At 41.8% G+C, this 24,362-nt stretch overlaps 1 protein-coding gene across 26 annotated transcripts in view; it reads right to left on the reverse strand.

Moving 5' to 3' along the window:
* The window catches only part of LOC101002450 (zinc finger protein 177), a 67,082-nt gene that overhangs the window by 39,776 nt on the left and 2,944 nt on the right, over positions 1-24,362 (reverse strand). For 11 of the 26 annotated variants that reach the window (XR_004180391.1, XR_004180397.1, XR_004180396.1 and 8 more), the window contains exons 1-7: positions 22,008-22,400; positions 10,546-10,666; positions 9,090-9,361; positions 3,444-3,665; positions 2,786-2,874; positions 2,051-2,177; positions 195-277 (exon numbers count right to left, since the gene is read on the reverse strand). Coding sequence is in view for 16 of the 26 variants with exons in the window: in XM_031659978.1 (XP_031515838.1) it covers positions 195-277; positions 2,051-2,177; positions 2,786-2,874; positions 3,444-3,471 (327 nt within the window). In the remaining 10 variants the exon portion in view is untranslated. Of the gene's footprint in view, positions 1-194; positions 278-2,050; positions 2,178-2,785; positions 3,666-8,688; positions 8,808-9,089; positions 9,362-10,545; positions 10,667-22,007; positions 22,401-24,362 lie in introns of those variants that run through there. The other 15 variants (XM_031659980.1, XM_031659977.1, XM_031659968.1 and 12 more) reach the window with 14 other exon arrangements.

Raw genomic sequence — 24,362 nt, forward strand, 5'->3', positions numbered from 1 at the left:
GCAAATATATTATGAGGGATGTTAAGAGTGTTTGTCAAACTCATGATCCACAGTGTCTCCAAGAGACAGATTATTTTTGGGTGAAAAACACTAGTCTCAAATGTCTCAAGGTTACTGTGCGGCTTTTCCATTTTACGGAATTTCCAATCTTCCTCTAACGTGGAAGGCAATAAATTATACCTTCTGAATCTTACCATTTCCACCACACTGGATGTTTCCCCCTGCAAACAATTCTGCTGAGGTGCTGACCATTTGGTATTAATATGACTCTCCCAATCTGAAATAAGATGAAAAAGAAAATTTTAAGTTCTTAGAGAAATAATGATTTTAAAAAGGGTATTAAAAATGCACTTTAAAAAGTGCATTTAGTATTAAAAAAATACTAGCGTGTATTGTAGTTTCAAACACTGGCTTGAAATACAGTTTTTTTTTTTCTTTTTTTTTAAAGAAAGGGAAACAGAAATTGAGAAACTTGGATGTAATAAGAGTCTAGCAACAGTAAGGTAGTGAGGTCAAGCTGGTAGGTGATTCACTAAGAAATGGTTCTCTAGGCTGGGCGTGGTGGCTCACGCCTATAATCCCAGCACTTTGGGAGGCCAAGAAAGGCGGATCACGAGGTCAGGAGATTGAGACCATCCTGGCCAACATGGTGAAACCACGTCTCTACTAAAATACAAAAAAAAAAAAAAAAAAATTAGCCAGGCAAGGTGGCACGCACCTGTAGTCCCAGCTACTCAGGAGGCTGAGGCAGGGGAATCGCTTGAACCTCGGAGGCAGAGGTTGCAGTGAACTGACAGAGTGAGACTCTGTCTCTAAAAAACAACAACAAAAAGAAATAGTTCTCTAAACATTGAGACTTTATAGTGAACAAAAAAGAGGTACAGCCAGGGAAACAAAGTTGAAAGGAAATGGATACACAGCTAAATGCAAATCATAAATTTAAAGAAGAAATGAGACACATCTTAATGTCAGGGCCAAAGAAAGTTTCCAAGACGGATGGAAAGTGAAAGAGAAAGAGAAGTTAAGGTACCCAAGGAACCACAGAAACCAATTGGCCTTGATATTCTCCTCAAAAAAGTACACTTTCAAAACCTTCCTACTTAACATTTATAAACAGACTGCACCTCTGATCAGGGCTGTTTCTCACAAATAATCACATCTGTCTTTTCTCTCATCTTGGAGAATTTTCTGCACTGTCTTTAACTCTTCTTGTTTCACCTGAAAAGTCAAACCATGTCTGCATAGCTAGTACCCTGCTCTCGGAGAAAGATGAATGATGGTAGAATGTGCAAGGGATGGCCGGGCGCAGTGGCTCAGGCCTGTAATCCCAGCACTTTGGAAGGCCGAGGCGGGCGGATCATGAGGTCAGGAGATCAAGACCATCCTGGGTAACACGGTGAAACCCCGTCTCTACTAAAAATACCAAAAAAACCCACAAAAAAATTAGCTGAGAGTGGTGGTGGGCGCCTGTAGTCCCAGCTATTCCGGAGGCAGGAGAATGGTGTGAACCCGGGAGGCGGAGCTTGCGGTGAGCTGAGATGCCACTGCACTCCAGCCTGGGCGACAGAGCGAGACTCTGTCTCAAAAAAAAAAAAAAAAAAAAAAGAAAAGAAAGAATGTGCAAGGGATAACAAATGCTTCCATGAATTAAGGGCTAAGATTTTGCTGTTTGGACATTCTGAACCCTCTCAGGTATAACTTAAACAGCACAATGTTCATGACAAAAACTTTCAAGTGAACCTAAACTGCAAATACTCTTTTCTCATTCACTGTGCACCAAAAGGACTAGCAATTCTTCCCATGCAACCCAGGCTCAAGCTCGTATACATATTCAAGAAGCTCTAAGTCTTTTATCCATGGAGAAAACAAAGCCAGAACAATGAATAGATGTTCAATTTCATCAGAAAAATCACTAGGCAGTAAGGTCTATGAGATGGAAACAATGTTTTACCAATGCAGCCCATTAACAAGCAGAGAGCCTAGAATATAGTTACTTAAGACATATTTGTTCCAGAAAAAAACTAAATGAAAAGAATGGTACCAGCCTTACCTACTGCAACTAGATTCTTGTAGTTCTCCAGCATCACATCTCTGTATAAGTTTCTCTGAGTTTGATCCAGCAAAGTCCACTCCTCCTGGGTGAAGTCCACAGCCACATCCTCAAAGGTCACTGAGTCCTAAACCATCACACACATGCTGGCATCAAGCAAGTACCTGCTCCACTATGTTGACTGGACAATGAGGGACCTTGTCTTGGCATGCCTTGATAAGACTCTTTGGTCCCTATCACTTGACGGTCCTCACTTTCTTCTCCTCTGTCTGTACATATTCACTTGTGATCTCATCTAGTCACATGGCTTGAAGAGCACCTCTTTCACCTAACTGAATATATCTCAGCACAACTAGATTGTGACTTCTTATCGTTTGCTATCGACAGGTTTTAGTACAATCCTGAGTACATTACAGACACTCAAATAAATGCTCTAGTGACAGCACAAATTCTGAGAAGCACAAGTGCATTCTCTCCCTATCACAGCAAAATGAAAGCATATAATCAGCATGGATGAGAGTCAGACTGAATTAGTAAACACTGGGATAGTAGGATCATTTCCCTGTGAAATCTGTTAACCACGTGAGAGGCCTGTGGTCCGAAGAAGTTTGATGAGAGGTGTGGTCCCTAAGCAGACCCTCTTTGCTTGTAGGAGCTCTGTTCCACTAGGAGAAAACACATCTACATGGTAATAAGCAGCATATGCTTCTACAGAAAAAGCAATTTCCTACTTACCTGAGAGTAACTTGTCAACCACCCAGCCACCATCCTTTCCTCTTCAAATTTTGCCTCATGAAGACAGAAGACGTCTTGAGAAAGATGATCTTGAGAAGAAGAAATAAAACTTGAGAATCCAGGCTGCTGATAGCTTCCATACTCACAAGCCAAGAAGCCACCTCATACTAATACTAAGCGGACACACATACATTATTACAATAAAATGCCTGAGCAGCGTGACTCACCTGAAGCCAGAAAATATGCTTCAGGCTTTGATGACCAGGAGAGAAAGTTTAACAATTCCATTTTATAAGGAATAAAAAGTCTGGAGAAGTTAACATTTTCCTTCTTATTTGCCAAAAATGAAACTCATCATGTGATTAAGCTGAACCTCTTCCACAAAAGCCTGCATGCTTACCCCTCCTCCCCAAACCCCAGGATTTAAACCACAGAATATTCATATCTACTTTAGCACCTTCTAGATATCTGAAAAGCCTGTGTACTTACCCCTCCTTCCCAAATCCCAGGATTTAGACCACAGAATATTCATATCTACTTTAGCCCCTTCTAGATATCTCAAAAGCAGGGCCACTTAGACCCTAAACCCTAATCACAAGACAAGCTGTTCACAGCCTGGTTAAAGCAGGGTCTCGAAGGACCATTAACATGGACTTACCACAAAGGGAAAGATCAATGGCCAGCATCCTGTGAGTCTAACAGTGAAATGTACCTGAATATCTTGTTCCCAAAGTCTCTTCGAGACATTGTCTGAACTTATGGGTAGGTCAATCTCAATTCCTCTTGATTAAGTAGTAATGGGAGTCTTGTCTCATACCGTCCATCTTTAAGCAACAGGCATTACTCATCTGTCATCAAGCGCCATTCATTAGCCATCTCTCTGCAGAAGATGAAGTTGTTCATGTGAATGCCACTACAGTATTATGCCACGTGGACATAAATAATAACAAATGCCATTTACCTGGTACCCATGTGCCAGAAACAGTAGTAGGATAAGTTCATGTAATTATCAAAGCAGTTTTTGTTACTATCGTATTAGCTGAGGAAACCTAATAAGCTCAGACACTAATTGACCCAACATCACCAATCAGGAAGTGTGAGCCAGGATAAGAATGCAGGTTACACTGACTAACAAACTTAAACTCCTGAGGTTCTTCTTATTCTCCAACGTGACCACGAGATCGTCATGAAATGATGTGCGGAAAGGTTAACTCAACAGGCCTGGGATGCCCAAACCCTGCACTCTCCTGAGAAAGATCTGTCTTCAGGACTGACACTTGGCTCAGTTTGTGAGAGATGACCTGTTAGCCTGTGGAATATCTTGCCTGATAAGCGTATATTTTTGTATGGTTGAGCTACTGAGCCAAACTATATTAGCGTGATCAGATTGTGTATGCTAACCATATGATTTATGCTGAAGGCTTGTTTTTGTATGCCTGAGGCTTCTGGCAATAACGCAGGAGTTTGAACTGTTGACGGGCTGGGCATAAGTGTATGAAGTAAGTCATTCAGGTGCTGTATGCCTACGGGACTAAGCCTTGGTAAAAATCCTGGACACCAAAGCTCAGGTGAGCTTCTCTAGTCAGCAACTTAAGCACTGTCCATGTGACTACACGGGAGAGAAGACTGGTTTTTTCCAGACTTCATTCCATTCATCTTTTCCCTTTGCAGATTCTAATCTGTACCCTTTTATTGTAATAAACCGTAACTGTAGGTTTAATAGCTTCTGAGTCCTGTGAGTACTTCTATCACTGAACATGAGGGTGGTGGTCTTGAGGACTCCCAACACAAACGGTTTATTGAATTTAGACATCTTTAGCTCCTCCAGCTGGCAAAGTCATGTAGGCCAGGTGGCTTCCCTTCAAGTCCTTATCTCTGGCTTATGCTTTCATTCACTCTGCAAATATTTATGAAGGACCTTATCTTCGTGAGGTAATATACTAGACACTTAGGATAGTCAACTATACAAAAAATGTCCTAGACCTTAGGTATCTCACATTCTAAAGTGCTAAGCAGATAATAAACACATAAACAAGTTTTTTTGTTTTTTTTTGAGATGGAGTTTCGCTCTTGTTGCCCAGGCTGGAGTTCAGTGGGGCAATCTTAGCTCACTGCAACCTCCGCCCTGCCAGGTTCAAGCAATTCTCCTGCCTCAGCCTCCCGAGCAGCTGGGATTAAAGGCATGTGCCACCACGCCCAGCTAATTTTCTATTTTTAGTAGAGACAGGGTTTCCCCATGTTAGTCAGGCTGGTCTCGAACTCCTGACCTCAGGTGATCCGCCCGCCTTGGCCTCCCAAAGTGCTCGGATTATAAGCGTGAGCCACCGTGCCCAGCCATAAATATGTATTATGTCAATTGGTGACAAGTGCTATGGAAAAAAGTAGACGAATGGATAAGTAATATCATCCTCCACCTCTCCTACCACACACACATATAAATGTGTATTTACAGACTCAGAACTGGTTCTGGGCAAGAAAATAGAAGAAAATAACCATAAGACACTTGAAAACTGACATCTGGCTTGCCTAAAAAAGTGACACTCAACTTTTTATCCAAAGCAATAGAGTAATACTAATGGTTCACAAAAGAAACTCAGAATACTGCTAAGGCTAATGCCTAGCTGTAGCCAATTAAGTAATTTCTTTACTTTGCTTCCATATTCAGTCTATAAAACCCAGTTGGGCATGGGCATGCTGCTACAGCAGAGCCTCTGAACCTCTTCTGGTTTTGAGTGCTGCCTGATTCACAAATCCTTTAATGCTTAACTATTACATTTATCTAAAGTTTTTCTTTTAATATTCATAGGTCCTAGCAGAGGGTAGAAAATGTATGGGGTGTGGCTCATGCCTGTAATCCCAGCACTCTGGGAGGCCAAAGCAGGCAGATCACTTGAGCTCACAAGTTTGAGACCAGCCTGGGCAACACGGTAAAACCCCGTCTCTACAAAAAACACAAAAATTAGCCAGGTGTGGTGGTGCATGTCTGTAGTACCAGCTACTTGGGAGGTGGGAAGGTGGCTTGAGCCTGGGATGCAAAGGTTGCAGTGAGCCGAGATCATGCCACTGCACACCAGTCTGGGCGATAGAGCCAGACCTTGTCTCAACAAAGAAGAAGAAAAAGAAAAAAGAAAATGTATGGGGTGGATGAAATGCTGAATCACACATTATGCAAAAGTTTGTCTATTTTATACTTTTCTGGGGGTATGGGAGAGATGGAGCTTCACTCTGTCCCCAAGGCTGGAGTGTAATAGTAGGATCAAGCTCACAGCAGCCTTGAACTCCTGGGCTCAAGCAATCTTCCTGCCTCAGCTTTCTGAGTAGCTAGGACTTCAGGCACAAGCCCCCACTACACCTGGCCAATTAAAAAAAATTTTTTTGGTAGAGAGTGGTGGTAGGGTTGGAATGGAGAAGAGGGTTCCTCACAATGTTGGGAAGACTGATCTTGAACTCCTGGGCTCAAGCGATCCTCCCGCCTTTGACCTCCCAACGTGCTGGATTACAGGTGCTAGCCACATGACCAACCAATTTTTTGTTTGTTTGTTTTTGAGACAGAGTCATGTTCTGTCGCCCAGGTTGGAGCGCAGTGGTGCCACCTCGGCTCACTGCAAGCTCTGCCTCCCGGGTTCACACCATTTTCCTGCCTCAGCCTCCTGAGTAGCTGGAACTACAGGCGCCCGCCACCACACCTGGCTAACTTGTTTTGTATTTTTAGTAGAGATGGGGTTTCACTGTGTTAGCCAGGATGGTCTCAATCTCCTGACCTCGTGATCCACCTGCCTTGGCCTCCCAAAGTGCTGGGATTACAGGCGTGAGCCACCACGACTGGCCACGACCAGCCAATTTTATACTTCTAAAAAACCTATCACTTGAGTTTACTGATCAGTTTTACTTTTTTTCGCATTAAATGTTGCTTTTAGCGTTATGATGTTTTCTTTATATTCATTTTGCTAATCTCTTTCAAACACTTGGAAATGACGTGAATTTTTTAAACACTTAATTGAAATATATATTCACAAAAGTGTAGAATTACAAAGATATAATGCATCATTAATTTCTTTTTTTTTTTTTTTTTTTGAGACGGAGTCTGGCTCTGTCACCCAGGATGGAGTGCAGTGACCGGATCTCAGCTCACTGCAAGCTCCGCCTCCCGGGTTTACGCCATTCTCCTGCCTCAGCCTCCCGTGTAGCGGGGACTACAGGCGCCGCCACCTCACCCGGCTAGTTTTTTGTATTCTTTAGTAGAGACGGTGTTTCACCATGTTAGCCAGGATGGCCTCGATCTTCTGACCTCGTGATCTGCCCGTCTCAGCCTCCCAAAGTGCTGGGATTACAGGCTTGAGCCACCGCGCCCGGCCTGCATCATTAATTTCTACACCTTGATGCACATGACACATCTAAATCATTGCCCCTCTTCTCAAATGGTAGCACTATTCTCACTTCTAACAGTATAGATTAATTTTGTCTGTTTTTAAACTTTATAATGAAATCATTTATTTGTTTATGTCTAGCTTTTTTGATTCAACATTATGTTTATGAGAGTCATCCATACTGTTGCACATAGCTGTAGTTCTTTTCCTTTTACCTAAAAGCACTCCATAAAACAAGTTGAGTATCTCTAATCTGAAAATCTGAAATCCAAAATGCTCCAAAAAAACCTTTTTGAGCATAGACATGACACTCAAAGGAAATGCTCACTGGAACATTTTACATTTCTGAAGTATAATGCAAATATTGCAAAATCTGAAGAAATCTGAAATCCAAATCACTTCTGAAATCCAAATCACTTCTGGTCCCAAATATTTCTGATACTTAACCATTATAGCTTGGTTTATTCATGTATTCTTATAGACAGACATTAGAGCTATTTAATTCTGAGCTACTTCAAATGATGATGTTATATGGTTGTATTTAAGGGTATATCCCTAAGTTCAAATTTGGAATGCAATGCCAAATTGTTTTTCAAAACATATTTCTACTTTACACACTAAAAGTATATGCAAACTCTAGTTTCTTTAAATTCTCTTCAACATTTGGTATTGTAACTCTTTTTGGATTTAGCCATTCTGATGCATGTGTAGTAGTAGATTTAATTTCCATTTGCCTGATAATTAATGAGGATAAAAACTTCAATTTTTCATGTTTATTATCCATAGCACAGTCAGTTTTGTGAAGAGCCTGCTCAAGCCTCTTTACTGATTTTTCTATTGGATTGTTTGAATTTTTGGAATTAATGTGTAAGAGAGTTCTTAATATATTTTGGATATAAGCCTTTTTTTGGTCAGTTACCTAAATAGGAATTATCTCCTCTTATTCTCAGGCTTGTTTTTGGGTTGGGGTAAGGGACAGGGCCCTGTTCTGTTGCCCAGACTGAAGTGCAGTAGCACAATCTTGGCTCACTGCAGCCCTGACCTGCAGGACTCAAGCAATCCTGCCTCAGCCTCCCAAGTAGCTAGGACAAGCAGCAGGTGCCACCATGTCCAGCGAATTCTTTAGTTTTCTGCAGAGATGGGGTCTTGCTATCTTGCTCACGTTGGACACAAGTGATTCTCCTGCCTTGGCCTCCCCAACAGCTGGGATTACATGTGTGAGCCACTATGCCTAGCTTCCTTTGGAATTATTTTTAACTTCATTAAAAAAAAAAAAAAACTAGGGAATTTGGCAGCATATAGTTAAATTATATACGCATTTACCCTTTGACTTAGAAATCCCATTTCTAAAAATCCTCCTGGATGTATAACTCTACAAATATCTATTTTTAAAATTTTCTGGCTGGGCATGGTGGCTCATCCTAGCACTCCGGGATGCTGAGGAAGGTCGATCGCTTGAGCCCAGCCTAGGCAACACATGGTGAAATCCTGTCTCTACAAAAAATACAAATATTTGCCAGGTGTGGTAGCACTCACCTATAGTCCAAGCTACTCAGGGGACTGAGGTGGGAGGAAGACCTGAGCCTCAGGAGGTCAACGCTGCAGTGAACCGTGATCTTGCCACTGTACTCCTGCCTGGGCAACAGAGACCTCGTCTCAAAAACACAACAAAACAAAAACCAAAATAAATGTTCTCATACATTCATATTAGAATGTAAAACTTCCAAGGGTTGATCCTTCTCTCTTAAAACGCAAGCCACATAGCTATAAAATCATACCTTTTAAAAATACATCAGAGAGCCAAGAATGCAGATACACCTAAATAATAAGCTTTGCTAAGAAAGAATATACTCATGATTTTTCTCAATCTTGAATGAGTGCTGAGAGAAGGAATCTGCCACACACAAAGGTATAAAGAAATCATCATTAAATCTTACCAAAATTTGACAGCAGAGTGTGGCTGCTAGACCACATTAGAATTCTGAGACATCTCAGTTACAGAAATCACAGTGATGAATCCATCCACAGACTCTCACAAGTCTTCACCTAATACCAGACCATAGTATATTAAAGGCTGGGATAAGGCAGGATCACTGAGGTGCATGTAGCCTCCCTGATGACCAAGGCAGCCATCCCCAAAGGCAAGTGGCAGGGCAAAGGGGTGAAGGTAAATCCATTTAAGGCACTCTGGGTCCTCAGCTATCACAGGCTGGTTGGAGAGCAGAGTTAATACAAACCCTTAATAAAATTTTAGCAAAATGAATACAGTGATATATATATATATATATACACACATACATATGTATACCTCTATATATGAAGAGATAATACATCAAGTTAGAACATATCCCAGAAATGTGAGATATTCAAATGTAAATCAATTTAATGCAACATATTGGCAGGCCAGAAAATTAGATGATCTCATGAGATGCAGAAAAGGTATCTGACAAAATTCATTAACCATGATTGTTTTTAATGAAGTTCAATAAGGCCAAGAAAAATTTTCAGCCTAATAAAGGGCATCTACAAAAACGCCAAAGCTAACATTACACTTTAAGGTGACAAAAATGGTTGCTTTTAACTGTATTACAAATGAATAACAAAACCATATTGAAAGATAAAAATAATTCATCTATGTGAATTTGGAAAACAGTATTTTGAACATATAATCTAAGCCTAAATATAAAAGAATCACACAAAAACAACTCAGTTGGCCGGGCGCGGTGGCTCAAGCCTGTAATCCCAGCACTTTGGGAGGCCGAGACGGGCGGATCACGAGGTCAGGAGATCGAGACCATCCTATAGCTAACCACAGTGGAAACCCGTCTCTACTAAAAATAAAAAAGCCTTGCTTGAGAGTGAGGTGGCGAGCTTATGAAGTCCCAGCCTGGGAGGCTAGAGGCAGGAGGCCTTTGAAGCAGGGCTGGGCTGCCGCAGTGAGCTGAGATCAAGCCACTGCACTCCCAGCCAGGCTGCCACAGAGCAAAGACTCCCGTCTCAAAAAACAAAACAACTCCAGTTAATAAATCCCTATTTCCTGAGGGGTCACAGGTAGCAATTCCAGGCTGCTATTGTATTTTAAGATTCAATAAGTAATATATCACAGAGAATGTCAGTAAAATGGCAGAGTAGGAAGCCCTACCTCTCTGTTTACTCATGGAAACATGTAACAACAATACTGGAACCAAAATACCTTGAAGATAAATCCATAATCAAACTAATAATTGCAAGCAACCCCAGAGGAGCACAAACTGAGAGCAGCTGCATTTATATGGGTAAGAACAATTTTCAACTTATCCTCATCAGCCCTTCCCCCAAACCAGCTCAGCTCAGTTGCCCTGACTGATTATTTCTTCATGGGAAGAAGTGAGACTGGCTACTTGACCTCCTGACCTCTCAGAGAGTTTTCCAAGGAGCTAGTAGCCATCTTGTCTCATACTGAGGTGCTGATCATCTGAGAAAGCAATGAGGCAGACATCCTCTTACATCTGCTCTGTATGACTGAGACGCTTTTCTGTGGAGAGAGAGAGAGAAGAGAAGATGTACTTGTCACCAACCTTATGGTACACTCCTGTAGGGGTCAGTCCTGATCTTGTCTCATATGGAGCACAGCTAATGGATGAAGGTCTTTCCCAGTCAAGACTAACTCATAAAGACTGAGAGAAATACCTACTACTTCAATTCATAGACAGCAAAGGAAACCTACAAATAGCATGAAGAATCAAGAAGAAACCATGACACAAAGGAAGAAAACAAATATTCAGTAGCCAACCCAAAAGAAATGGAGACCTGTGAATCACCTGAGAAGGAAGTCATAATAATCATCTTACAGATCAGTGAGTTAAATTACAGCAGAGATACATAACTATATGAGATCAGTAAAATAATAGATGAATGAAGTGAGAAATTCAACCCAGAGATTGAAATGATAAAGAACAAAAGAGAAATACTGGAGCTGAAGAGTACAATAACTGAACTGAAATATTAACTAGAGGGGTCCAAGAGCAGACATCATCAAGCAGAAGAATCAACAAAATAAAAAGTAGATTATAGTCAGAGGAACAAAAAGAAAAAACAATGAAAAAGAGTGAAGAAAGCCTAAAGAACCTGTGGAACCCTGCCAAGTGAATATAAGCATTAAAGAAGTTACAGAGGGAGCAGAGACAGAAACGAGTAGAAAGCCTATTTAAAGAATAGCTATAAATCTTCCAAATCTGGGGAGACAGAGGCACCCATATTCATGAATCCCAAAGCCCCCAAAAAGGTTCAACTGAAAGAGACCTAAACTGAGAGACATTACAGTCAACTTGTCAAAAGTCAAAGACAAAGAGAATTTTGAAAGTAGCAAGAGAAAAATGACTCACTACATACAAAGGAATCTCCATAATATTACCCATTGATTTCTCAGCAGAAATCTTGCAAACCAGGGGACAATAAAATGGTATATTCAAAAAGTCATCAGTCGCAAAGACTGCAAGAGAAGACAGGAATAAAAGAACTACAAAACAGCCAGAAAACAATGAACTAAATGGTAGTAACAAGTCATCGTCTATCAACAATTACTTTAAATGGATTAAATTCCCCAATGAAAAGACACAGAATGGCAGAATATGGTTAAAACAAACAGGTGGGGCGTGGCAGCTCATGCCTATAATCCCAGCACTTTGGGAAGCCGAGGCGGGCAGATGATGAGGTCAGGAGTTCGAGACCAGCCTGGCCAATATGGTGAAACCCTGTTTCTACTAAAACATAAAAATTAGCCAGGAATGGTGGCACACACCTGCAGTCCCAGCTACTCAGGAGGCTGAGGCAGAAGAATTGCTTGAACCCAGGACGCGGAGGATGCAGTAGGCTGAGATTACGCCACTGCACTCCAGCCTCGGCGACAGAGCAAGACTCTGTCTCAAAACAAACTAAACAAGATCCAACTATCTCCTGGCTACAAGATATTCATTTTAATTTTAATGGGCACAGACTAAATGTCAAGGGTTAGAAAAAGATATTCCATGCAAATGATAACCAAAGGACAGCAGGAGCCCCTATTCTTACATCACACAAAATAGACTTTAAGACAAAAACTGTCACAAGAGACAAAGGTCCTTATATAATAATAAAGGGACCGATTTATCAAAAGGATATAAAAGTTTTAATTATATATACACCAATATATTTAGGGAGCTCATAATACATAAAGCAAATATTAACGGATCTGAAAGAAGAAAAAGCGGCCGGGCGCGGTGGCTCAAGCCTATAATCCCAGCACTTTGGGAGGCCGAGATGGGCGGATCACGAGGTCAGGAGATCGAGACCATCCTGGCTAACACGGTGAAACCCCGTCTCTACTAAGAAATACAAAAAATAGCCGGGCGAGGTGGCGGGCGCTTGTAGTCCCAGCTACTCGGGAGGCTAAGGCCGGAGAATGGCGTGAACCCGGGAGGCGGAGCTTGCAGTGAGCTGAGATCCGGCCACTGCACTCCAGCCTGGGCTACAGAGCGAGACTCCGTAAAAAAAAAAAAAAAAAAAAAAGAAGAAGAAAAAGCAATATGATAATAGTAGTAGACTTCAATACTCCACTTTCGACAATGACTAGATCATCCAGACAAAATATTAGTAAGAAAATAGTGATCTTGAAAAACAATATAGATGAAATGGATGTAGAAACAGAACATTTCATCCAACAGCAGTACAAAATACATTCTTCTCCAGCACACAGGAGAATATTATCCTGGAATATTCTCCAGGATGATAAAATGTTGGGCGACAAAGCAAGTTAACAAATTTAATAAGACTGAAATCATAAAAACCATCTTTTCTGAAAATAATGGTATGAAGCCAGAAATCAGTAACAGGCTAAAAACTGGAAAATTCAGAAATAGGTGGAAATTAACCAATATACTCTTGAACAACCAAGGGTCAAGGAAAACACTAAAACAGAAAACTAATAATTATCTTGAGACAAACAAAAATAGAAACTTGACATACCAAAACTTACGGGATGCAGTTAAAAGAAGTTCTAAGACAAACCTTTATAGCAATACATACTCATGTTAGAAAAAAAAAAGGTATCAAATAAACAACCTAATTTATGCCTCAAGGAATTAGAAAAAGAACTAAGCCCAAAGTTAGAAGGAAGGAAATAATAGAGATTAGAGCAAAAATAAATCAATGAAATAGATACTAGAAACAAAAGATCAACAAAACTGAGAGCTCGTTTTTTTTTTAAAACAAATTAAATAAATGGAGAAATCTTTACCTATAGTAATTAAGAAAAAGAGAAGGAAAACTCAAATAAGATTATAATCTTAAAGAAAGGGACATTAAAATGGATGCCTCGGAAAAACAGAGAACCAGAAGAGACTACCATGAACACTTATATGCCAATGAATTGGATAACCTAGAAGAAACAGACAAATTCCTAGAAACATACCATCTATCAAGACTGAATCATGAGGAAATAAAAAACCTGGACAACCAAAAACAAGTAAGGAAATTAAATCAGTAAACAACCACCCTGCATGAACAGGACCAAATGGCTTTACTGGTGAATTCTACCAAATATTTAAAGAATTAATGGGCCGAGCGTGGTGGCTCACGCCTGTAATTCCAGCACTTCGGAAAGCTGAGGCAGGTGGATCACTTAAGGTCAGGGGTTAGAGACCAGCCTGGTCAACGTGGTGAAACCCCATCTCTACCAAAAATACAAAAATTAGCCGGGTGGGGTGGCGGGGGGGGGGGGGGGGGCGACTGTAATCCCAGCTACTCAGGAGGCTGAGGCAGGAGAATCACTTGAACTCAGGAGGCAGAGGTTGCAGTGAGGCGAGATCATGCCACTGCACTCCAGCCCAGGCGACAAGAGCAAAACTGTCTCAAAAGAAAGAAAGAAGAATGAATGCCAATACTCCTTAAATTCTTCCAAAACGCTGAGGAAGGAAGACTTGCAGACTCATTTTATAAGGCCACCAATACCCTGATACCAAAGCCAGACAGGAAGCCTTCAAGAAAACTATAGGCCAATATCCTTGTGGAATATAGATGCAAAAATCCTCAACAAGGCCAGGTGCAATGGATCATGCCTGTAATCCCAGCATTTTGGGAGGCTGAGGTGGGAGGATTGTTTGAGCCCAGGAGTTTGAGACCAGCATGAGGAATATAGTGATACCCCATTTCTACAAAAAGCCGGGTGTGGTGGCACACGCCTGTGGTCCCAGCTACTTGGGAGGCTGAGGTAGGAGGATTGCTTGACCCCAGGAGGACAAGGCTGCAGTGAACCATGATTGTGCCCCTGCATTCCAGCTTGGGAGACAGAGTTAGGCCCAGTCTCAAAAACAAAACAAACACACAAAAAATCTCAACAAAATAGAAGCAAACTGAATTCAACCACATGTTAACATCATGTAGGGTTTATTCCTGGGGTTCAAGGATGGTTCAAAATAATACAAATTAAGCAATGTGATACACCACATTAACGGAATGTAGGACAAAGTTCTTATAATCACCTCAATAAACGCAGACAAAGCCTTGACAAAATAAAACATCTTTTCATGATAAAGACCTTCAACAGGCCAGACACAGTGGTTCATGCCTGTAAACCTAGCACTTAGGGAGGCCAAGGCGGGTAGATCATTTGAGATCAGGAGTTTGAGACCAGTCTGGCCAATATGGTGAAACCCCGTCTTTACTAAAAATACAAAAAATAGCTGGCCATGGTGGTGTGCATCTGTAATCCCAGCTACTTGGAGGCTGAGGCACAAGAATTATGTGAACCTGGGAGGTGGGGCTGTGGTGAGCAGAGATCATGCTACTGTACACCAGCCCAGGAGACAGAGCAAGACTCCTGTTTCAAAAAAAAAAAAAAAACTCTCAAATTTGTGTACAGAAGAAATGTACCTCAACATAATAAAGGCCATATGACAAGCCCACAGCTAACATCATATTCAACAGTAGGAAGCTAAAACCTTTCCTTTAAGAGCAGGAACAAGACAAGGGTGCCCAATCTAACTACTTATGTTCAACCCAGTACCAGAAAACCTGGACAGAGCAATTAAGCAAAACAGAGAGAGAAATAAAAGGCATCCAAATTAGAAGGGAAGAAGTAAAATAAACTGTTTGCAGATGACATGATCTTATATACAGAAAACCCAAAAACTCCACCAAAAACTGTTAGAACAAGTAAACAAATTTACTTTTTGTTGCAGGATACAAAATCAACATACAGGCTAGGCGTGATGGCTCATGCCTGTAATCCCAGCACTTTGGGAGGCCAAGGCAGGAGGAACACCAGGTCAGGAGTGCGAGACCATCTTGGCCAACATGGTGAAACTCCATCTCTACTAAAAATACAAAAATTAGCTGGGCACGGTGGCATGTGCCTGTAATCCCAGCTACTCGGGAGGCTGAGGCAGGAGAGTCACTTGAACCCAGGAGGTGGAGGTTGCGGTGAGCCGAGATTGCACCACTGCACTCCAGCCTGGCCACAGAGCAAGGCTCCATCTCAAAAAAAACCATACAAAAATCAGTTGTGTTTCTATACATAAACTATCCAAAAAAGAAAGAAAGAAAAGAATTCCTCTGGCCGGGCACGGTGGCTCAAGCCTGTAATCCCAGCACTTTGGGAGGCCGAGGTGGGTGGATCACGAGGTCAGGAGATCGAGACCATCCTGGCTAACATGGCGAAACCCCGTCTCTACTAAAAAAAAAAAAAACTAGCCGGGCGTGGTGGCGGGCGCCTGTAGTTCCAGCTACTCGGAGGCTGAGGCAGGAGAATGGCGTGAACCCGGGAGGCGGGGCTTGCAGTGAGCGGAGATCGCGCCACTGCACCCCAGCCTGGGCAACACAGCAAGACTCCGTCTCAAAAAAAAAAAGAAAAGAATTCCATTAAAAAACCATTAAAAATATTTAGGAATAAATTTACCTAAGGAGGTAAAAGATCTGAAAACTATAAACACTGATGAAAGAAACTGAAAAAGATACAGATAAACAAAAAGATAGCCAGTGTTCATGTATAGGAAGAATATTAAAATGTGCACAGCACCCAAAGTGATCAACAGATTCCATGCAATTCCTATCAATATTCCAATGACATATTCTTCAGAAACAGAATAAAAGCTGAGCTTTGGATATGATACCATGGTTTTTTTGGTAAATTTTTTTTTATTGTGGTAAAATACAGCATCTTAACCATTTTCAAGTGTATAGTTCAGTAGCATTAAGTACATATGTTTGTACAATCAGCGCCACCATCAACCTCCAGAGCCCTTTTCATCTCGCAAAACTGAAACCCCAATACCTATTAAATACGTCATGGCTTTAGGAATATATACAAATACATATAGACAGATATAAATGTTTTGGTGTGTGTAGAGACACACACATTTCCCAGATGCATCCAGAAGAAAAAAGCACACCTAATGCCCAGATCTTGGTTTATGAATTTCATTCTCCAATAAAAGGAACCAGAGTTCCCCAGAGATCAATTCCAGGTCTGGGGCAAGGAAAATACAAGATGAGCCTGAACACTGCCAGAAGGTAAATAAATTCTCCAAAAAGGATGGGAACATGTCAAAAAAAAAATGCAGAAATCAACTTAAGGGAGTTCCCAATAACCAAATCTGGGACATTCTGAGCAAGAAAATAAAAAACAGTGGTAACAGCCACTGGCCTATACTGATGTGAAGTAATTTAATAAAGGGAGGAGAAAGAAAAGTTGTTTTTTGCAGAATTCCAATAAATACAGAAGATATGACTGGAACAGAAATTCACGATTTGGAAAAATGGCACAATAGTAAGTATTACAGATAATAATTATCGATGGATACTAAAATTAGTGGGCATATAGTAAGATGAAAACAGAATCCTTGCCTAGTCTTGAAGTATCTCCCTATTAGAAACTTTTTAATCACAGAGTAAGATATTAACTTTACAGTGGGGAAAAAGTGGAAGAAAACACATTAAATGTGAAAAACAAAGACTCTCAAACTAAATACAAAAATCAATCATATTGTATATAAATATAAAAAAATTTAAAAATATGACTCCATATACGCTCAAGGCCATTCCATTTATGAAAGAGGAATAATAACTATGATGTTTAAAAAGCTGTGTTGGGTAAGCACAGGAATAAAAAAAGAAAGTTTAAAACTTAAAACCCCAAACCCAAAAAACAAAAAAAAACAGCTGTACAATTACCACAAAAGGAACAAGGCAGTTTTAATGACTTTTTTCTTTGAGTTACTGTTGCATTTTTACGCACTGTGAAACTTTGTTCTCTAAAATCAGTTATTAGAAATTTGCTGTTTGAAACTATCAGTAAGAAATATCAGAAAGACTGAAATATCCCACTTTCACCTGAAGGGTTTATGTAATTTTTTGATACCAAGAAGTAACAATTTACAACCCAGGTGCTGAGTTTCAAATAAAAGATTTCTGACACAACATTCCACATCTACTCAAATTTACTGTTTCCAAGGAAATGTGACCCTGGGTTGTTTGCATCCAGATACCATACTGACCCGTTTTATACAGCCCTACTTTGCGCTCAGACTATCAAATGCTTCTGCATTTAGGCCGGGCGCGGTGGCTCACGCCTGTAATCCCAGCACTTTGGGAGGCCGAGGCAGGTGGATCACCTGATGTTAGGAGTTGAGACCAGCCTGGCTAACTTGGTGAAAGCTCATCTCTACTAAAATACAAAAATTAGCCAGGCGTGGTGGCGGGCGCCTGTAATCCCAGCTACTCAGGAGGCTGAAGCAGGAGAATCGCTTGAACCCAGGAGGTGGAAGTTGCAGTGAGCCAAGACTGCGCCACCACACTCCAGTCTGGACAACAGGAGCAAAAGCTCCGTCTCAAAAAAAAAAAAAAAAAAAAGGTTAATTCAAAAAGCAAATCTTAAAGTGTAAAGAGAAACAAGCCTTAACAGTATGTCAAATTGATAACCACACAGAGAAAAAACTGAGTTCAAGCAAATATTTGAGCACAGAACTCTGAACTTTATATCCTTAGTAAGGACAAAAAGAAATACAAAGAAACTCAATACTAAATAAAGTAACAGTTGGTAGTAATATTAGTCATCTGGTAATGTTGCTAAAACAAATAATGTATGAGTGTCAGTAGGAGTCAAGGTCTTTATTATAAGAAATAACAGATACAAACATAAGGAAAAACATCCTCATAACAGTAAGTCTGTAATGGGAATATGAGTATAAATGTACGACCTAAGAAAACACATATTCTAGATGTCCACCATAAGGCCTAGACACAACTATACCTCAGAAGCAGAGGGCCTATCACACAGACCTTAGTGTCTAAAAGGAACATGACTTTTTAGAGCAATCTTTGATTCCAGGTCTGTAAGAGGAAAATACAAAGTGAACTGGGATCCAATATTGCACTCAGTAGAGCTGTGTCACAAGACACAGAGTTAAATTTAAAAGATTACCATTGGTCAAACTCAGGACAGTTTGAGCATCAATACAAATGACAGGAATTGATTATAATACAGAGAATGAAAAAAAAAAAACTAGAATAAGTTGTGACATTCCAAAAAAAGAAAAAAGTACAGAGGGCAGTGAAAGTGGTGAAAGAAAGCTTCTCTTCACCTAAGACTGTCAGCTAAAGAATGGAGGAAGAATGACAGAACTCAGAAAAAAAATTGTAACCTCTCAATGTAACAACAGGTTCAGAAGATAAACAAGTGATGTCAAAACTACTGGGTGAGGCCAGGCGCGGTAGCTCACGCCTGTAATCTCAGCACTTTGGGAGGCCAAGGCGGGAGGATTACCTGAGGTCAAGAGTTCCAGACCAGCCTGGCCAATATGGTGAAACCCCATCTCTACTAAAATTACAAAAATTAGCCGGGTGTGGTGACGTACTTCTGTAATCCCAGCTACTCGGAAGGCTGAGACAGGAGAATCACTTGAACCACGGAGGCAAAGGTCGCAGTGAGCCGAGATCATGCCACTGTACTCCAGCCTGGGCAGCAGAGCAAGACTCCGTCAAAAAAAAAAACAACCAAAAAAACAAAAAACAACAACAAAACAAAAATAAACAAACAAAAGCACTGGGTGAAAGGCTGTTGGGGAACAGATTATTCCCCTGTGGCCAAAGTCTCACTTATAGATTACTATAAGAAAAACGTGACTATACAAAGATGAGTACCTTGACCAAATGCTTAGCATCACTAACAAACTTGTATTATGTGACTACTGATAGGATATAATATGAAGCCATGTACATTGCCTAGAAAATGGAAGCCTTGGATCTGGCCAGTCTAACTCAATAGCCACTAGCCCCATGTGGCTAGTGCAACTGAGGAAATGAATTCTTAAATTTATTTACTTTTAATTCAACTTTAAAAATAAAATTGTTACTGGAAAACTTTTAAGTATGTTTGGAACAACCTGGGTTTGTTAATCTACTTTTTCAACAGTAAATTTTATAAACTCTAAATACAGATCAAGAATTTCCAATGAAAATTAGCTGTAAGTGTAAAATACGTGCTGGATTCCAAAGACTTAGTACAAAAGAAGTGTGAAATGTCTCAGTTTTATATTGACTACATTAGTCATTAATTTCATTAACTTATATTGATAATTGGATATGCTTCATTTTTAGTATTTTAAAGATGATTTCACACATACATTTAATATTTTCTAATTTGGCTACTAAAATTTTTAAAAATTACATCTGTGCCTTACATTATATTTGTGTTAGACAGTACCGCTCTAACCCCAACATCCACTTTACAGGAAATACAGGACATAGGTAAATCAAGTAAAATCACAGGAAAACCTCATTGCATGAGAACGTCAGCATTTTACAATATAATCCTCCAGAAATCTTCAAAGATCAAAATGTTATTTTTAAAATTTCAGGTGAATGGTGGGGCACGGTGTTTTACGCAGTACTTTGGGAGGCTGAGGCCAGCAGATCACGAGGTCAGGCGTTCGAGACCACCCTGGCCAACATAGTGAAATCCCGTCTCTACTAAAAACAATTAGTTGGGCGCGGTGGCACACGCCTGTAATCTCAGCTACTTGGGAGGCTGAGGCAGGAGTTGCAGTGAGCTGAGATCACACCACTGCACTCCAGCCTGGGACAGATGGAGACTTCGTCTCAAAAAAAAAAAAAAAAAAAAAATCAGGTGAATATTCTAGTCAAAAACAGATTTAACAGATCTAAAAACATGCAAACAACCTGGCAACGATAATGGTGACTTTTGGACAGCTGGGGAAATGTGATTTGATTTGGGGGTGAGGATGGACAATGTAGTCTTATTTTAAGCTTGTCTTCACTTTTAGGAGGTATATAAGAGATACATGCTTAAGATTAAAGGGGAAAGTTCATTCACATCCAATTTAAATGGCTCATCATAAAGTATATACAGAAAAAAATGAAACAAATCTTAACAACTAGTGAATGTAGGTTAAGGGTTAAAGACATTTGAGTTTTATTTTATTTATTTATTTATTTATTTTGAGACGGAGTCTCGCACTGTCGCCCGGGCTGGAGTGCAATGGCGCAATCTCGGCTCACTGCAACCACTGCCTCCCTGGTTCAAGCGATTCTCGTACCTCAGGCCCCTGAGTAGCTGGGATTACAGGCGCCCACACCTGGCTAATTTTTTGTACTTTGAATAGAGACGGGGTTTCATGTTGGTCAGGCTGGTCTTGAACTCCTGACCTCGTGATCTGCCAGACTCAGCCTCCCAACGTGCTGGGATTCGCCCGGCCTAAAGACATTTGTTTTACTTGAGCTACAGATTTTCTCTAGATCGGTATTTGTTTTGTTTTGTTTTGTTTTTTTTGGAGACAGGGTCTCACCCTGTCGCCCAAGTTGGAGTGCAGTGACACAATCACAGCTCACAGCACCCTCGACCTCCCAGGCTCAAGTGATCCTCCCACCTCAGCCTCCAAAGTAGGTGTGACCACAGACACACACCACCATGCCCAGCTAATTTTTTTAATTTTTAGTAGAGACAGGGGTTTGCCCTATTTTTTCTAGGTTAGCATCAAATTCCTGGGCTCAAGTGATCCTTCAGCCTCAGCCTCCCAAAACGCTGGGATTACAGGTGTGAGCCACCTGGCCCCGCCCTTGATAAGACTTATAAATGAATAGCTGGGAGAAAACCCACCTGCCGAAAGTTATCTCCGCATTCATTATCAATTCAATCACTCGTGCTAGTGAATCAGCCCGCATCATGTTCCTAGGGACGCCCTCCTGTTTTGAGGCTCTGGGGGAATCTACAGGGCGCTAGGGCGAGATCGAGGTGATAGTCTGGAACCACAGTTGAGCAGTCCTGCGTTTTTCCTGGATGGTAAATTGCACATTTATGTGCATTCATCTACCCACTCATACATTCGATGGTATCAGATCCAAGTGCTCCTGAACAACCTGAAAAGGTTTCTTTCCACCTCGATACAACTTAAAACTTCAAGACCCGACACCTACAGCCAGAACAAGTGCATGAAGTGCTCACCGGACACGACAGAATTGCCAGGCTGGTGAGGCCAGGAGGACGCAAAGCGAAAGTCACCGTGAACAGGAAGGCACAGATGCTCTTCCTTCTGGAGAAAAGGCACAACGCTGGATGTGGAGGCTTTTTTTCCCCCCTACTATTAGATTTGGGGCGGGGGGGAGCTCTCCCTATGTTGCCCTGCCTGGTCTTGAACTAGCCTCAAGTAAACCTCCTACCTCAGCCTCCCAAAGCGCTGGGATGACAGGCGTAAGCCGCCGCGCCCGGCCCTATGAGGCTTCTGCAGATGGGAACAAGGCGAATGAAAACGCCGTGCGCCCCCCCAACCCCCGCCTCCTCCAGGGCGGAGGCCCCAATGCAGCCGCCTCGACCCCTGAGGACCGACCTGACTGTGGTTTTCAGAGGAGGGGCCGCGACTTGGGAGCGCCCATAGGACGCTCGAACTGCCCGACTGTGCACGGGAGAGGCTCCATTTCACTGGGCATCTCCCCTTTCGACCCACCTACTCCCGCGTGGCCGCACCGGGACAAGACCAGAAGCCGCCGAGAAACCAAGACTTACACGCCCGAGTGAGCGCACGGTTAAGATGGCGGCCGTTATGTGCATGCGCACACGCAGACAGGCTGCGCACGCGCAGAGGCTAGGACCACGTGGGGGCGGGGCCTCGGGTTCCCTGCCCACAAGCGGCTGCGGCTTTTTCCAACCCAGAGCAGAGAGGAAATGCTGTTTAACTCCCGGAAGAGGGCAAGTGTCACCGGTAGAGGGTCTTGACTGCAAGCTGTCCAGGTTATTGGCGTTTTGAACAAAGAATTAGACAAAACGCCCAGCAAAGCAAAGAAAGAACGAAGCAACAAAAGTACAAAAGCAGGGATTTGTTGAAAACGAAAGCATACTCCACGGTGTGGGAACTGGCCAAGCAGCAGCTCAAGGGCCCTGATGGTGCAGAATCTTCATGAGTCCAAATACCTCTTAGAAGTTTACCATTGGCCACTTCATGCTCATCTCCTGTAAATGAAGTTTGCCCGCAGTCTGATTGGTTGCAGAAAGCAGCCAACCAGAGGCTGAAGTGAAGTTACAAAGGTCACACTCCTGTGCAAACATCTGATTGGTTGCAAAAAGCGACCAATCAAAGGCTAGGGTGAAGTTACAAAGTTACACTTCTCTGCAAACGAAGACTCATCCGGCCATCAGTCTGATTTGTTTCAGACCGCCAATTTCCTATCTGCCAGCGGAAAAGGTCAAAGGGAGTAGTCTCTGGTCCTTTTGTTACTTAGGCGAGGAAAATTAGGGTTTTCCTTTCAATTTAGTTCTAGGACGTCGGCATGAAACAGCCTTAGGTTCCCTGCCTCCAGACACTATTCTGCCCCGCAAGGACTTGATTTTTGGTCATTTCACACCCAGAGACTGGAAGCTCCTATTACTTGGAATTGGTTCAAAAATTAGCACATAGAGTCTGGGCCTGATAGCTTACACCAGTGATACCAGCACATTAGGAGGCTGAGGCAGGCAGATCACTTGAGCTCAGGAGTTCGAGATCATCCTGGGCAACATGGCAAAACCCTATCCCTATAAAAAAGCCAAAAAAAAAAAAAAACCACAAAAATTAGCACGTAGATAAGAGCATAGATAAGATTCATGCGGACTTCCTAAAAGACAAAACACCAAGATCTGGGGTCGGGGAATCTAAGGCCAATTCGCAATAATTTCCTAAAATTAAAGAAAAAACACCTGGGGCTGGGGGCAGGGAACCTAAGTCCAATTAACACGAACTCTCTGGAGCTAAACCAAAAGGAAAAACCCCATCTTCCCACGATCAAAGGCTACTCTCTCTACTGTAAAAAGTAAGGTAGAGGTTCTCTTTAAAGACTTTGTCCTGCCCATCTAATTAGGAATAAATAGTAACTTCTCTTAGAAGCAAAATTTACTGAAAGACCTGTGCTAACATTCTTAAATATCTGCTAGCCGTAATAAAGAAATCAATGTACTTTATGTTCTTAGCTCCCACAATTTAGCCTAAATATTTGCCCTGGCATGCTTATACTGGTCCAAGCAAGCATTAAGTCATAGCCTGTTCCTCTTCCTTATCTGAAGGTGTTTTTACCTTTCTCAACATTCCACAAGTTACTTCCTCCTTCCTTTGTTCTCCTCTGCCTTTGCCCCTTTTAAAAAGTCCTAAGTTGCTAGCCAATCAGGACAAACACAGAATGTGAGGTCCTGTTCCAGCCAACGGAAACTGGACACAGCAGTAGGATGGACGTGTCAGGTTATAAATGACCCTGTCTCCTTTGTTCAGTGTACTCTCGTGGCAAAACTGCTGGCAAGTGTACCCTTTCTGCAGAAAGTAAAAAAATGGCCTTGCTGAAGTAATTAAATTATGTTCAAGTGCTATTTATTTACGGCACCAGGGAACAAGCATTTCTAACACTACGATCCTCCTCCTTCCACCACGTCTCACATGGAAAGGGGAAGTGCCTTGGAGTGGCCGTGGGCCAAGCAGGGCCTACCCCCTTCATCTGTGTGGGGCACCAATCTGCTCCAGCCTCTGGCTGTCTGCAGGCCAATTCATCTCAGCCTTTATTTAGCCAGGGGCCAAATCCTCCATCCAGATAAGGGATAGCCAGCAGGGACCTCAAAAGGAGTACTTAAACCCCAAAAAACTTTGTGAAAGGGACTTTGAGCCACTTGCTTAGGCCCACTCTCACCCTGTGGAGTGCTTTCTTGCTACAGTAAACGCCTACTT

This window comes from Papio anubis, chromosome 20 (genome assembly GCF_008728515.1).
Source record: "Papio anubis isolate 15944 chromosome 20, Panubis1.0, whole genome shotgun sequence".
Classification (NCBI taxonomy): domain Eukaryota; kingdom Metazoa; phylum Chordata; class Mammalia; order Primates; family Cercopithecidae; genus Papio; species Papio anubis.